Genomic DNA, 16,378 nt, shown 5'->3' with positions numbered 1-16,378 from the left:
CTGGGTGCAAAGGTGAAATGAGAGCGACCACAAAAAATTGCAAACTCCATTAATAATTTTATGTATAAACATATCACACATATCACATTTATTCTAATAACTAATGACCCTTGTGCCTGCCATAGTTGAATAGCTGTCATTGTGTGCAAGGTGTGAGATGTGAGTGTTGGTAGGTAGAGATTGTTGGTGGGTGAGTGCTGGGGGTCTGGTGCTTTGGGCAGTGTGTGAAGCTTGTGCTACAGATGGTGGTATGTAGCATTTGTTGAAGCATTCAATCACCCTGACCACCCGACTGAGGTGGATCTGCCATGAGCACACCTGCTTCAGTCCTCCGGTTCCTTCTCCTTGCTGAGGGAGCTGCACAGCCAACAATGCTGAGAATGAGGTGCTGCAGCATCAATGAACCTCCCCTTTAAGTATTGGGAAAAGCCTGTGGCAATGATGAGTTACAATTAGACTGCACCTGATATTGGTTCAACCTTTAAGTGTAATGCCAATGAGCTAGGTCTTTAAGGCTTGATTTAGGACTCCAATCATTTTATTGAACAGTGAGGACAAATTTTGCGTGCGGTCTAAAGCATTAGCGCCTGGCGCTAATTCTCAAAATGTTCTAATGATACCGCCTATTCCTGTGCTATAATGAATTTTTAGCCCTTTAAAGAAAATGTGAGGAAGTCATACAGCGAGGAAAAGAATGTAAGACAAATAGAAAGACACAGAGAAGGACATAGAGGGTGGGGTTCTTCAGTTATGTGCTCACCAGCCCAGAATTTCTGTCCAGTAAAGTGAATGGGCAGAAAATCATTGGCTTTTGAGCACAGAAGCAGAAAACCTCAGCCAGCAAGAATCAGAGTTGAAGAGAACGAGAGACATAGTTACAGGAAGAGAATCAGATTTTTTATGAGCAAAGTCACAGGAGATCAAGTAAAATGTTAATATTCATGTGTCAAAAATCAGAATGAAGTATAATTCTACTACATTAGAAACAAACAACGGATGGGAATTTCCAGCTTGTGGGAATAAAATTACATATGTTGCTGAGATTCATCTGACAAGATGACAGTGACAATGATAAGAAGCAAAACAAAACTCGTACTTAGAAGGAACAAAAAAAACACCAACAGCTTTCTGCAGGATTTCACTGCTGCTTTCCAATTCTTAGTCTATCAGCAATGAGAAGGAGGATTGCATGGATGATTACTGACTCAATTACATTATTCCAAAACTTTCAATTACAACAGAAATTCCAGGGGAAATTTTTGAGTGCATTTAAAAATGACTATCTAGGGCATAGATACTTATTACGTTATAGGATGCAAACATATGCAAGTCACAACACAGGAATTGAATCACATAATTTGCCGTTCTTTGCCAGTACACCACTGGTGAATATACCCCAGGGTGATCAGCTCTAAGCTTAAACAACGCAACAATGAATAAAATCATTCTAGACTGAGCAAATATTAAAGGCACTTCAACTTATATGCTTTGGGTTTCGACCTGAAACGTTGACTCTGTTTCTCTCTCCATGGATGTTGCCTGGCCTGCTGAGTTTTCCCAGCATTTTCTGTTGTTATTTTGGATTTCCAGCATCCGCAGTATTTTGCTATCATGCGTGTTTGGTTGATATGATGGGGCAGTAATTCCTCCCCAAACGCGTGAGTACAGAAGGGGTACTCACGCGTCTGGCCGGAGGAAATGCCGGTTTTCAGCATGCACAGCGCATGCGCTGAAAACCGGCATTTCCTCTCCTCTAACCCAAGAGGTGAAGAGGCTAGCGCATGCGCTGTAGAGGGCAGCACGTGCGTCTTGGATTTCCTCTGTTTTGGGGGATTTGCGCATGTGTAAAGGCCTCCGGTCTTTACGCTTGTAAAAAGCACACGTAAGTATTTATTTTTACAGGTAAGTGGTGTTTTAGTGTAATTTAGAAAAAAAATTTCCACAGGTTTATTATTTTAAAGAATCTACAATAAGGTAAGTTTAGTTTTAGACCCTTTTTAATAAAAATTTATTTTTTTCAAAAAAAAAAATTATTGTTTAAATTATTTTTTTTTAACTTATTTATACTTAATTTAATGATTGGAATGTTTTTTAAATTTTTATTTAAAGTTTAAATAGTGTTTTGGGCCCCCGTAGTTTTCATGAGTTTGACAGTTCTTACTCTCAAACTCATGAATGAACCTTCCCCTCCCGATTGGCTGCACAGTGCTCACCTGATCCCAGCCGGCACATCGCACTAACTACGCCGCTGGATCAGGTAAGCACTGCGCGCTGACATCTGAACCGGGCCAGTGACAGGAAATGCAAGCAGGCCCGGGCTTCAGATGTCAGCGCGCAGGGTGAGTGCAGATCGGGGGCTTGCACGCGCGGCAAGCCCCCGACACCAAGTTCTGGGCCAATATACGTACTGAAATATAATTATACAATTGGGTGGGTGGAGATTTCCTCTGTATTCCAGGTGCAGTGAAATCATGAATACATTTTATTAAGAATTTACTTACAATTTCACTATACCTAGCATGCAAAGGAAATCATCCCGATTTATACACTTGGTATGTACCGAAATATGAAATGTTAACCTCTTTCTCTACCAGATGCTGATTAATCTGTTTTGTATTTTTTCTTTTGATTCTACTTTCTCTCGCGGTGTGCTCTCTTTGTATTTCTTTTCATTTTAATTATTTTTCCCATTGGCGCTCTTTACCCCTTTTTCTTCCCTGGACCCTCAGCGCACCTGCCGAGGAAGGTCGCAGACATCTTGATGACTGCTCCCAATACCGCAGGTGTGATCACCCTACAAACAGAGAGAGTCGCAGTAATTTTGCTTTCCTGGGTTTGAACATTCTGTCATCTTGCAAAATGGGTGCTGATGAAACTAATACTGGGATCCACTGGATTGCATTCATCATCAAGTTGAGAAGCCGATTATCCTGATTCTGGGTGAAAGCAGAATGTACCTCCGTAATTATCTTCATCAGATGAGAAATTTGTCTCTTTTAGTCCGAGCTCTGATCCAGAGGCCAATCGCCATTTATCATCCTCAGCATCTGAAGAATCCTTTTGTCTTCTATGATGCTTCTTGTGCTTCTTACTTTTCTTTTGTTTTTTCCTGCGTCTTTCTTCCTCTGAAGATGAAGTGTCTTCTTGCAGTTCCTGTGGTGGAACTGGTTTAGGAATAGGCTTTACAAATGGCACGTTGTGTCTGGAAGACAGAGTTGAAGAATGTAGGGTTAGCAACGGACGGTATCTACTTTTTTTAGTATCCACCTCTTTCACAGAAGTATCCCCAATGGTCCAGTTGTTAAGTACACTACCTAGTGTGAAACTAAGCCCCACGGACCAGGAAGGTCTCAGGTTTAATCCCAGGTCAATGCTGAGTTAAGTGATCTCAGCAGTGTGATATTACCATTCTTGGGCTTGGGAGGGGCAAAAAAAAGGTCAGCTTTTCATTCAAGCTCTTTCTGATGCTGTTGGAAAGTGAAAACAGAATCAGACTCAGCTGTGATGACCCACATGCCCAAGTCGCCTGGAAACACATAGGCCTAGAAATTCGTCTTGGGCGGTGACTCAAAACGGGCGGTGTTGGATCGGCCACCCATTATATGGAGCGCCTGATATTCAGTTTCATTGACTGCAGTGGGACTGAATATCAGGGGCTGCGTATAACGGGCGGCCGATCCGATACTGGCCATTTTGCGCCACCGCCCGAGATGAATTTCTACCCTTATTGTCAGCACTCACACACGAAGAATAGCCAGTTGAGCAAACAACAACAACAACTTGCATTTATATAGTGCCTTTTACGTAGTGAAGCGATTAAAATCGGGGATGCGCAAGAGGCCAGAATTGGAGGAGCGCGGATATCTTGGAGGGTTGTAGGGCTGGAGGAGGTTACAGAGATAGGGAGGGGGGGCGAGGCCACAGAGAGATTTCAAAACTAGGAGGAGAATTTTAAAATCGAGGCGTTGCTTAACCGTGTGCCAATGTAGGTCAACGAGCACTGGGGTGATAGATGAATGGGACTTGGTGCGAGTTAGGACACGGGCAGCAGAGTTTTGGATGGCGTTAAGTTTATGGCGGGTGGAAGATGGGAGGCCGGCCAAGAGTGCGTTGGAATAGTCAAGTCTTGGGGTAACAAAGGCATGGAGGAGGGTTTCGGCAGCAGATGAGCTGAGGCAGGGGTGGATACTTGGTGTTGGTAGCTGTGGAACTATACCTCAACATTTGGCAGAATATTCAGAAGAGGGAAAAGAATTGAGGAGGAAAATAAAATCCAAATTCATCAACTGCTACTACAAATTTTAAGAAAGTCCCACAGGACATATTGGAAACATGAGTAAACGCTAGACAGGGACAAATACCGAATTCTGCCTGTCCTTCAGGAAAACCTTTTCATACTCAACTTGCACGCAGATAAAGATTTAATTGTAGTACTCCGCTTAACGCAGTTTAGATCACAAAGCACTAATTAAGAACTGAAGAGTCTTTGATGGAATATTCATTGCTGCTGTTTCTCTTTCCCAGTCACGTCTTTTCTTTCATGAATTCTACATTGAATGTGGTCAGAGTAAAGATGACTATTCTAGAATTTGTTTTTATTTGTTCTTGGGGTGTGGGCGACACTGGCAAGGCCAAATTTATTCCTCATCCCTAGCTGCCCTGAGGAGGAGGTGGTGGGCCTTCTACTTGAGTGGCTACATTTCTTGTGACAATGGTACTCCTACAATGGTGAAATTTCAATGGGCCGTATTTTCTGATCGGAGGCTTCCCGCGTGCGGAAGCCTCCGATCTGGAAAATATCTACGCACTTACCTGAGGGCTCCCGAGGTGCGTATAGTTCCGATCCTGGGCCTCTCCAACTCCAACTGCGCAGGGCCCACATATCCCAGAGGCGCATGTGGTTCGCAAGTGTCCCTGGGATCACATGGGTCATGGGGAGCCAATCAAAGAAGGGAATCTCCCTTCATACACTTGACAGATAGACCTGTCAAATATATGAATGGAGATCACCCCAAAAACACTGCAAAACATTAAATACATTTGTTTTTTTAATCACATTTTTAAAATTAGTTGAAATTACAATAAATTAAATATATTAAACAAAAATGTAATTTTTTTGAAAAAACTATTTAAAGTTTTTTTACGGGGCTAAAAATAAACTTACCTTTTTTTAAAGTATTTTTATATGATAAATCTGAAATTTTTTAAAAACATTTTTCAACTCTTATCCTGGTAAAAGCAGACCTTATGCCTGCTTTTACCAAGTGTAAGATTTCTAAGGGTTTTCAGCGGGCGGAGGTTCTGCAGAAAGCGGAACTCCCTGCCCACAGAGGCCCTTCTCCAGGGCAGGCATCCAATCTGTCGAGGATTCTTGACAGATCGGAAATGCCGGTTTTCAGCGCATGCGCTGTGCATGCCTGAAACCGGCATTTCCGATGTCCCTACAGATGTGTACACAGCACGTACCCACCCGTAGGGATCGGAATATCCGGCCCAATATATTGATCCAACGACTACAAAGTAACAGCAATATATCCACATGAGAATGATGCGTGACTTGGATGGACACTTGAAGGCGATGGTGATGCCATAACATTGTTGTTCTTGTTCTTCTTGGTGGTAGAGGTCACTTCGGAGGGAGGTGCTGTAGAAGTTTCTGCAATCCATCCTGTAACTCATACATACGGCATCCACATGGTGCCATTACTTTGTTCTCGCTGGATCAGTATCGTGAAATTTCCTATGTAACACCATTGCAGGAGCACCATTGTCACAAAGGCAGAGGAGGTGGCTATTGAGGCTGATGACGGGTGCCAATCAAACGGCTGTCCTCGATGGTGTCAGGTTTCTGAAGTGTTGTTGCAGGTGTACCCGTGCAGGCGAGTGGCGAGTATTTCAACACACTCCTGACTTGAGCCTTGTAGATAGTGGAGAGGCTTTGAGGGGCTGGGGGTGAGGCACGCAACTAGAGTAGCCAGTCTTTGCCCTGCTCTTGTGGTCAAGATGTTGACATGGCTATTCCGGTTGACAGGGCCCACAGCCTTTGTTGTATCGAGTGTACTCAGCTGTTTCTGAATGTCATGTGGCGCAAGCTGAATTGTCTAGTTGCTATCATCTATGACGGTGGAGACCTCAGAAGGAGGCTAAGTAGGATAATCCATTCAGCAGTTTTGGCTGACGGCACTTGCAAGCACTTCAGCCTTGTCTTTTGCATTTATGTACTGGGCTCCACCATGGAGCCTCCTTCTCCTGTCTGGTTGTTCGCCGCCATTCGCAACTAGATGTGGCAAGGTTACAGAGCTTTGCTTTGATCTATTGGCTGAGGTGATGCTTATCTCTGTCTATAGCCTTGTGCTTTTGATGTTTTAGCATGCAGGCAGCCCTGTGTAGTAGCTTCACTAGATTGTTACCTCATTCTACGGTATGTGTAGTTTTGCTCCGAGCATGGTCTTCTGCATTGAACTAGGGTTGGTGACCTAGTTTGGTGGTGATCAAAGCATGAGGGATGCCGGGTCATGATGTTACAGATTGTGATGGTGTACAATTTTGCTACTGCTAATGGGCCTCAGTGCCTCATGGATGCCCAGGTTTCGGCTGCTAGATCCATGCTTTGTTCATCCCACTTAGCACAGTGATAGTGCCACACTACACAATGGAAGATGTCCTCACGGTGGAGATGCAAGCTTGTCTTCAGAACAACTATGTGGTGGCCATTTCCACCAACCCCATCATGGTCAGACATGCCTGCAACAAGTAGGTTGGTGAAGAGGAGTTGAGCAGATTACTTTCTTGTGTTAGTTCCCTCACCATCTGAGTCAAGCCCAGTCTGGCAGATTCGGGACTCGGCCAAATCGGTCACTGTCTTATTTATCGTTACATTTCCTATAGTGGTTTCTCCTCCCTTGCAAGCTTGGTCATCTTCAATGTATCCCAAGCTCTCTCCTCCATCCCTACCTCTTATCATTCATATGCTACCCCTCAGAGATATCTTCTTCTTGAAGCACCAGTCAGTTTGCGAATGTATGCTGATGACATCCAATTTGATCTTTCAATCAAACCTAAGGCTGTTGCTACAAACTCTCCTGGCCTGTCTGACGTTATACATCAATGAGCTGAATTTTCCTGCAGCTTAGTGTTAGAAAAACCCAATCCATTCTCGTTAGCTGCCACCAGTGTGGACGGGACCACCAACGTGCCTTGACTCCAACTACCTCCTCAACTGTCCCCTAAGGCTAGGTCAGAGGAGCAGAACCATTACCAAGAACACCTTCTTCTACCTTTACAACATTGTTTGCCTCCGCCCCTCCTCTGCTTCACTGCTGCCAAAACCCGAATCCATGGCTTTATCACCTCAACGCTCAACATTTTGTTCTCCCTCCTCCACTCTACACAAATTACAACTCATTCAGAGTGCCACACCCCCATCTCCCAACCTACTCAAAATCACATCCTCCTGTCCTTACCAAGCTCCATCGGCTCTCTGTACCTCAGTGAACTAGTATTAAGATCTTCATCCTCACTTTCAAATCCCCCCCAAAACTTTGCCCCACCCAACTCGGCAATCACTTCCATCCATATAACTGCATGCACCCTTAGTTCCTCCAACACCTGCTCCTCATCCCTTGATCCCTCTGCTCGACCAAGGTTAACTGCTGTTTCAGCCATCATAGCCTGTCCGCTGGAACTCCTTCCCTAAATGTCATGATACATCTCTCCTTGCTTTCAAAAGCCTTTAAAAATCCTCCTCTTCAAACATGACATCAATTCCTTTCTTGCTTTTTTCTTTTCCTCTCTTGCTTGCCTGCCTGCCATTGTTTTTCTGTCTGTTTTTCATACTGTAAACTTCTTGAGACTTCTACATGTGAGGTGCAGTATAAAAACATAAGAGCATAAGAAATAAGAGCAGGAGTCGACCATACAGCCCCTCGATTCAGTAAGATCATGGCTGAACATCCACCTCAGCTCCACTTTCCCGCCCAATCTCCATATCCCTTGATTCCCTTAGAGTCTAAAAATCTATCGATCTCAGCCTTGAATATACTCAAAGACTCAGCATTCACAGCCCTCTGGGGCAGAGAATTCCAAAGATTCACAACCCGCTGAGTGAAGAAATTCCTCCTCATCTCAGTCTTAAATGGCCAACCCCTTATCCTGAGACTATGCCCTCTAGTTCTAGGTACTCCAGCCAGGGGAAAACAACCTCTCAGCATCTACCCTGTCTATCCCCTATAGAAATGTAACATGTCTAAAGGACAATGTTGTGCTGTAAGCCCATGCCCACTAGGAACTGGATTGAGTCTGCCCAAACACACTTCACAATGCACCGTTATAGCTAGTAAACAGAGAAGGTTTTCATTTCATCAGTCTGGACTGGATTTCAGTACCAGACATGAAAGGCCTTAACCTCCTATTAGTGTGGGAAATGGGAAAATTCCACACTGGTGCTGTAGGGGGCGGTCTTCTACAGTTGGGGCTGAGGCATGTTGTTGGAGTAGAAAGGGTGTTTCATGATGATCGTGGGTGCCTCATAGGGTAGGGTAACCTAATGGATATGATACCGAACTAGCAACCCAGCAGGTCTTGAGTTCCAGGCCCACCATGGCAAGTTGTGAAACTGCATTCAAAAATCTGGTAACTTGTGGACTAGTAGCAGAAAATGACTGGATTGTTGTAAAATCCAACGGGTTCCTGAATGTCTTTCAAGGAAGAGAACCTACCACCTGGTGGTCTACATTTAATTCCAGTCCCACACTATGTGCTTGGCTCTTAACAGCCTCAGAGCAACTGGGCATGGGCAATAAGTACGGCTTTGCTAGTGTCGGCCACATACCGCGAAACAAATTAAAAACAAGTTGGAAAGTTTTCCATTTCCCAGTACAAACATCCCTTACCTTGATGAGCACAAAAAAGATTTAAACAAAAGGAAGAAATGTAACTTGTTTTGTAATACGCAAAAATACAAACAATTTCGTTGTAACATACTATTAAAAAAAATGTAATGATGTTTTTGATTCATTGACATGAATTCTACACTATAAGCTCCATTTTTCATGGAATGAGTCGGTTCCTTTATGAACACAGCAAAAAATGCTCAGTGTTGAAGCTATTTCCCTTTCATTAAGATGCTAAAGAAAAGACCTTGCGCCAAACAACAATGGTTCACCTAGCAACCACACAACCGCCAATAAGCAGGAGGCCTAATCTAACCACTTAGCCAGTCCCTACAGTAACCGCATAACAATGACAAATATAGTCTCCGATATGCTGCTGAGAAGCATCCATGTAAGTTGGCCTCATTTTTATTTCTTTTTGATAACCTATTCTGAGCTGTAAATTGCATTTATGTATATGTAGAAAACATGTCAGATAGCCACATGATACAATGTTAATTCAACCAATATCATAATACACTTTGGTCATCCCTGCTGCTTAACCGTATCTAGTGGGCCTCCAATCTCTTCTGCGGTGATATTACATGTAATGATAATTGGGTGAGATTGTGTGGAAGCTGTAAAATAATCTCACAGCTCTGAATTCCGGTAAAACTGCAAGGGCTTAACCATGACAGTTTACAACATGATTAACTCTCTAGATTGTCTTTCGCCCTCTTGATACAATCCAATTCACCATTTTTAAAATATTTATGGTACAGCATATTAAGTGCAGGATTCTATTAGGAATACATCTCTTTTGCTACCGGAGTGTATTATAAAAAAGACTTGCATTTATATAGCCCCTTTCACGACCTCAGTACGTCCCAAATCACTTTACAGCCCATCAATTACTCTTGAAGTGTAGTCACTGTTGTAATGTAGGAAACGTGGCAGCCAATTTGCGCACAGCAAGCTCCCACAAACAGCAAGGTGGTAATGACCAAATAATCTGTTTTAGTGATATTGGTTGAGCCATAAATGTTGTCCAGGACACCGGGGAGAACTCCTCTGCTCTTCTTTGTAATAGTGCCATGGGACCTTTTACAGCCACCTGAGAAAGCAGACGGGGGGTGTCGTTACTATCTATCCAAAAGACGGCACCTATGAGAGTGCAGCATTCCCTCAGTACTGCACTGGAGCGTCAGGTCAGAGAATGTGGAGTCAGGGGACAAGTAACAGAATGGATAGCTAGCTGGCTTCAAGACAGAAAGCAGAGAGTAGGGGTAAAAGGTAGCTATTCTGTTAGAAACTAGGGGTGCCTAAAAATGTATATGGCTTTTAAATGATAAGTTTCGTTTTCCTAGGAAGCTTGCATCAGAATTTGAGACAGTCTTTTTAATCAGTTAGATTAGGTGAAACATAAACATTCCACACGGGAGCCCATAGGATGGTCCTGCCAGGCTAGTTATCTGTTGTTTGTAAGTTAGGGTTTTGACTTTGTTAATGTATCTTTAATTTGGCCAGTGAAGGCCCAGCCTATGTTTCTTCCATTATTACTAATAACCATATTATAATCTCCACAGATAGAATTTGGAGTTTGTTTAGCAGAACTGCTTGTGAAGATAATTAAAAGTTAATTAGGAAAAGACATAGAATGAAAGGAATTTGAGAAGGATAAGGTATCCATCTTAGAATGGGCCATTTGCTAGATGAAGGTGAGATAGTGACTGGTTAATGTGCGACAGCTCTGGCCGGGGCCATGATTAAGAGGGACAGGGCCAGGCCTTGTACTTGCTGGGAAAAAGGGGGAGAGAGTAAAAAGAGATAAGATGGATTCCAATGGAGGAACCTTCAAATTGTAAAAACAAGGATGAAGTAATGAGACCTTCTTTTGGGGAGAGCATTCATCCAAACACCAAGACAAAGAACTTAAGCTGTCATTGGTGATGTGCCTCAATAATTCCGAGACTCGAAGTTAGCAGAACAAAAACAAGGCTTTTATTAACTTAGAACGTAACACGTAAGCGAGAGAGATGTCGTCCTTCTGGAGATTGAGGCCAGACTGAACTAGCTTACAAACGGGGCCAGGTATGGGCGGAGCCCTACACACAGCACATTCCAGCACATTCCAGTATACAATACAGCACATTCCAGTACACAATACAATGAGGTCTGGGGGAAGGGAAATGACACTGAAACCGATCTCAGTCACAGGCAGTGATTAATGGAAATATTTCATCACATTCACCCCTTCTATAGATTTAGTCTGTTCGGGGGTTTGATAGTCCTCTGCGACCGGCGTGGCTGTTGCGGTGCCGCGGGTGTCGGCTGGGTGTCCTCGGTAGCCTCCTGGGTCTCTGCCGGGGGTGCCGCCAGGGTTGTTGAAGGGGTAGTTGGTGGGGGTGCCGTTGGTCGGTGTTCTTCCGGGGGTGATGGAAGAGTAGTGGGTGGGTAAGAGTTGCTGTGATCGTCGTTGCCGCTATTGCCGTGGTTGTTGTCGATGCCGGCTGGGGCGACGTCTTTTATGGACACGGTGTCCTCCCTTCCGTCGGCGTGCCGGACATATGCGTATTGGGGGTTGGCGTGGAGTAGGTGTACTGGCTCCACGAGAGGGTCCGTCTTGTGGCCCCTCACATGCCTTCGCACGAGTACCGGACCTGAGGTGGAGAGCCATGACGGCATGGATACGCCTGAGGTGGATTTCCGGGGAAAGACAAACATTCGTTCATGAGGCATGGTATTAGTGGCCGTACACAATAGCGACTGTATCGAATGGAGCACATCCAAGAGGACTTCCTGCCAGCAGGAGATAGGGAGGCCCTTGGTCCTTAGAGCTAGAGTGACTGCTTTCCATACTGTCCCGTTCTCTCGCTCCACTTGGCCGTTACCCCGGGGGTTGTAGCTGGTGGTACGGCTCGTGGCGATCCCCCTGGACAGCATGTACTGGCGTAGCTCTTCACTCATGAAGGACGCCCCCCTATCCGTATGGATGTAGCTCGGCATACCGAACAGGCAGAACAGGCTGTTGAGGCATTTAATGACCGTGGCGCTGGTCATGTCTGGGCAGGGGAAGGCGAATGGGAACCGGGAGTATTCGTCCACAATGTTCAGGAAGTAAACATTGCGGTCGACGGACGGGAGGGGGCCCTTGAAATCTAAGCTGAGCCGCTCAAAGGGCCGTGTAGCTTTGATTAAGTGGGCTCTATCTGGGCGGTAGAACCGAGGCTTGCACTCAGCGCAAGTGCGGCAGTTCCTGGTCAGGGACCGAACTTCCTCAATCGAGTAGGGTAAGTTACGGGACTTTATGAAGTGGAACAGCCGCGTGACCCCTGGGTGGCAGAGGTCGTTGTGGAGGGTCTGTAGCCGATCCCCGGTGGCGCTGGCACACATCCCTCGTGAGAGGGCGTCAGGGGATTCGTTAAGGGCCCCTGGCCGGTAAATGATGTCGTACTCGAAGGTGGAGAGCTCGATCCGCCACCTAAGAATCTTATCATTTTTAATCTTCCCCCTCTGTTTATTATTGAACATAAACGCTACCGACCGCTGGTCGGTAAGTAGGGTGAAGCGTTTGCCGGCTAGGTAGTGGCGCCAGTGGCGCACTGCCTCCACGATGGCTTGGGCCTCCTTTTCCACGGAGGAGTGTCTGATCTCGGGCCCTTGGAGGGTCCTCGAGAAGAAAGCTACGGGCCGCCCCGCCTGGTTGAGGGTGGCCGCCAAGGCGAAGTCAGACGCATCACTTTCCACTTGAAATGGAGTGTTCTCGTCCACTGCCTGTAGCGTGGCCCGCTCAATATCCTGCTTAATGCTTTTGAAGGCGGCGTGGGCCTCAGCAGAGAGCGGGAAAGAGGATGCTTTCAAGAGGGGGCGGGCTTTGTCGGAGTAGTTGGGGACCCATTGGGAATAATAAGAAAATAACCCCAGGCACCTTTTCAGGGCTTTGGGAGTGTTGGGCAGGGGCAGCTCCCGTAGGGGGCGCAATCGGTCGGGGTCTGGTCCGATTTCCCCATTCTCCACCACGCTGCCTAGTATGCAGAGGCGCGTGGTGTTGGAAACGCACTTGTCCTCGTTGTAGGTGAGGTTGAGTTTTTGTGCGGTTTTCAGGAACCTCTCGAGGTTCGAGTCGTGATCCTGCTGGTTGTGACCGCAGATGGTGACGTTGTCGAGGTAGGGGAAGGTTGCCTGCAAGTGGTGGTCATCGACCATGCGGTCCATCTCCCTCTGGAAGACCGAGACCCCATTCGTCACCCCAAAGGGGACTCTGAGGAATTGGTAGAGGCGTCCGTTCGCCTCGAAGGCGGTGTACGGGCGGTCCTCTGGTCTGATAGGGAGCTGGTGGTACGCTGACTTGAGGTCGATGGTGGAGAACACCCGGTATTGGGCGATTTGGTTCACCATTTCTGATATGCGGGGTAGCGGGTAGGCGTCTAGTAGGGTGTACCTGTTGATCGTTTGACTATAGTCGATCACCATCCGTTTCTTCTCGCTACCCCTTACCACTACCACTTGGGCGCGCCACGGGCTGTTGCTGCGTTCAATAATGCGCTCTTTCAGGAGCCTGTCTACCTCGGTCGCGATAAACCGCCTGTCCTCCCAGCTGTACCTCCTGCTTTTGGTCGCTATTGGCCGGCAGTTAGGGGTAAGGTTCGCGAATAGCGAAGGCGGCTTTACCTTCAGGGTAGCCAGACCGCACACTGTGAGGGGCGGCTGGGACCCACCGTACTTGAGCGTGATGCTTTGGTGGTTGCACTGGAAATCCAGGCCCAAGATCACGCTCGCACATAGGTTCTTCATGATTAATACTTTAAAATTATCATATACAGTTCCGTTAACGCACAATTGTACCGTGCAGTAACCCAGAATGGTCGATGTCTGGGTTTTGTCAGCCAGAGATGGTACCCTGAGTAGGGACCACCTTTAGGGAGAGTTGTTGTGCCAGTTCTGGGTGGATAAAGCTCTCCGTGCTTCCACTGTCAATTAAGCATTTAACCCGGCACCCGTTTACCTCGATGTCCACCATTGATCTGGATAGCGGGTGCGGCCTGGTCTGGTCCACTGTGACCGATGCCACTGTAGGGCCCTGATCGATACAAGATGGCGTCCACGCTGTCTGCTCACAAGATGGCGGACCCCACGAGGTCAGGCAAGATGGCGTCCAAGATGGCCGCTCCCACGGCGCACACGCGGCGGTGGCGGGTTTTCCGGCGGTTGGTTTTCCGGCGGGGTTCCCTCTGCACACCTTCCCGAAGTGCCCCTTCTTACCGCACTTAAAGCAGGTGGTGCCTTTCGCCGGGCACAGGTTTCTGGTGTGCTTTGGCTGCCCGCAGAAGTAGCAGTTGGGTCCCTGACGCGTCGCGGCTGTCGTAGGGCTTCTGGGGGGAGAGCGGGGCCCAGCCGGTGTCGGGCTGTCGGGCGGGGATGATGCCTTCCAAGATGGCGGCGCCCTCGGTGCACACGTGGCGGCGTGGACGGCGCGGGCTGAAGAGTAGGCGTCCGAGTTTCTCTGGGCCACATCCAGGGATCGCGCGGTGTCCGCAGCCTGTTTCAGGTCCAACCCCGTTTTTTCCAGCAGTCTTTGCCGGATGTAAGTGGAGCTGAGGCCTGTGATGAAGGCATCGCGAACAAGCTCGTCAGTGTACACTGCGGCTTTTACATCTCGGCACTTGCAGTCTTTGCCAAGCATTTTCAGGGTGCTTAGGAACTCCTCCACCGATTCCCCAGGTCGCTGTGCGCGGGTGGCGAGCAGGTGCCTAGCATACACCTCATTCGTAGGCTGCTGGTAATGCGCCTTTAAGATGTCGCAGGCGGCCAGGTACGTCTCGGCATCTTGGATGAGGGGGTAAACCCGGTGGCTGACCCAATTCCGCAGAATTCCGAGTCTCATCCTCGCAGCGTCCGTAGCGTCTTTGACGGCTACGGAATTGTCCAGGAAGAATTCCATACACTCAAACCAGTGTCCGAAGCGTGCTGATGCGTCCGGAGCATGTTGATCCAAATCCAAACGTTCGGGTTTCAGGAGTTGATCCATAGTGTTGAAAAATAAGTTAATAAAATTGATGTGCCTCAATAATTCCGAGACTCGAAGTTAGCAGAACAAAAACAAGGCTTTTATTAACTTAGAACGTAACACGTAAGCGAGAGAGATGTCGTCCTTCTGGAGATTGAGGCCAGACGGAACTAGCTTACAAACGGGGCCAGGTATGGGCGGAGCCCTACACACAGCACATTCCAGCACATTCCAGTATACAATACAGCACATTCCAGTACACAATACAATGAGGTCTGGGGGAAGGGAAATGACACTGAAACCGATCTCAGTCACAGGCAGTGATGAATGGAAATATTTCATCACAATTGGTTGATGAAGTTTTGGAGGAACCTCTATAGGTTAAATGGTCTTGTCAATAACTTGGCCTCAGGCCCACCCCTAAAAAGAGAATAAAAAGTGACACCCCAAGGGCTTGCACACAGACTGTGGAAGGGAGAGCTGAACAGCTGGTCGAATGCTCTTTTAAGAGTGATCTCATGCTCACCATCGAAGGCCCGAGAGAGAGAGCAAGAGAGAGGCCAGAAGCCAGAGAACTGTTTACGCATGCCAGCCGTCTGTCTGACCGGGTCCGATATCAGCTGCTTGTCACGGTCGTATGTTTTTGCTGTATTACTAGTGTGTTATATTCTGTCCTAAACTCTGATTAAACACAATGGCCTAGAAATTCAGTTGCGTTCGCCAGCCGTTAACGCCATAAGAGGGGTATATTTCCAGCGCTAGGCACTTAGCGCCCGGGCGCAGGCCGATCTGCGCCTACGCCCAAATTCAGTAGACATTTAGCGCCGGCGCAAAATGTTTGCGCCCGCTCAGCTGCGCGCGCAGCTTATGACGTCATTTCGTCGTGCAACGCTGTTTGTGCGCCCCAAACCGGAAATTCAGTGGCGCCCGCCCAATGTGGGCGTGGCGCTGTTAAGAACTGTGACGTGGAACGCAACAGAGGCCCTGTGGGCCTCGGGGAGCGCTAATTAAAGGGCACTTACACTGACCTATAAAGCCCAGCCATTTTGCTGCAATGACTTTACTGCTTTGGATTTCTGGACAGAGACCAAGGAACAGAGCTTACTGATTTGGGACAACATAGGAGGTATTTTTGGCTTCTGGCCAGAGCTTTGACATTTGAATCATTGTGATTTCACTGTTTGCAAGTTTATTATGGGGGCTGTATGGGGTTCCAACCCTCAGTTGCAGCATTATGTGCGAAGGGCTCGCAGACGCTGTGTGAGAGGGCCAGCCATGCCTAGACGCAGAGGGGCCATCAGGCGTCAGCAACGTAGGCCTTACCCACTCAGGCAATACCGGCAGCAGGTGTCCTATCTCACCATGACTGCGGCGCATTGTGTTAAGAAGCTGCGCTTCAGAAGGGAGGTGGTTGCAGAGATCTGCCAGCTGCTTCACAGAGATCTGCGTCCACAGCTGATGTGCAGGACGTCTCTCTCGGTGGAAGTGAAGGTCACGGTGG

General features: G+C 47.3%; 1 protein-coding gene across 1 annotated transcript in view; it reads right to left on the bottom strand.

Moving 5' to 3' along the window:
• Window positions 1–16,378, bottom strand: part of LOC147112042 (von Willebrand factor A domain-containing protein 3B-like) — a 332,584-nt gene that overhangs the window by 135,733 nt on the left and 180,473 nt on the right. The window contains 1 exon segment of the mRNA XM_085999537.1: window positions 2,958–3,202. Coding sequence (XP_085855663.1) covers window positions 2,958–3,202 — 245 coding nt within the window.

Source organism: Somniosus microcephalus, chromosome 10, assembly GCF_052327205.1.
Source record: "Somniosus microcephalus isolate GS21.2 chromosome 10, FLI_Smic_1.0, whole genome shotgun sequence".
In the NCBI taxonomy this organism is placed as follows: domain Eukaryota; kingdom Metazoa; phylum Chordata; class Chondrichthyes; order Squaliformes; family Somniosidae; genus Somniosus; species Somniosus microcephalus.
Note: the sequence above shows the minus strand (reverse complement) of the source record. Positions and strands in the feature narration are given on the sequence as shown.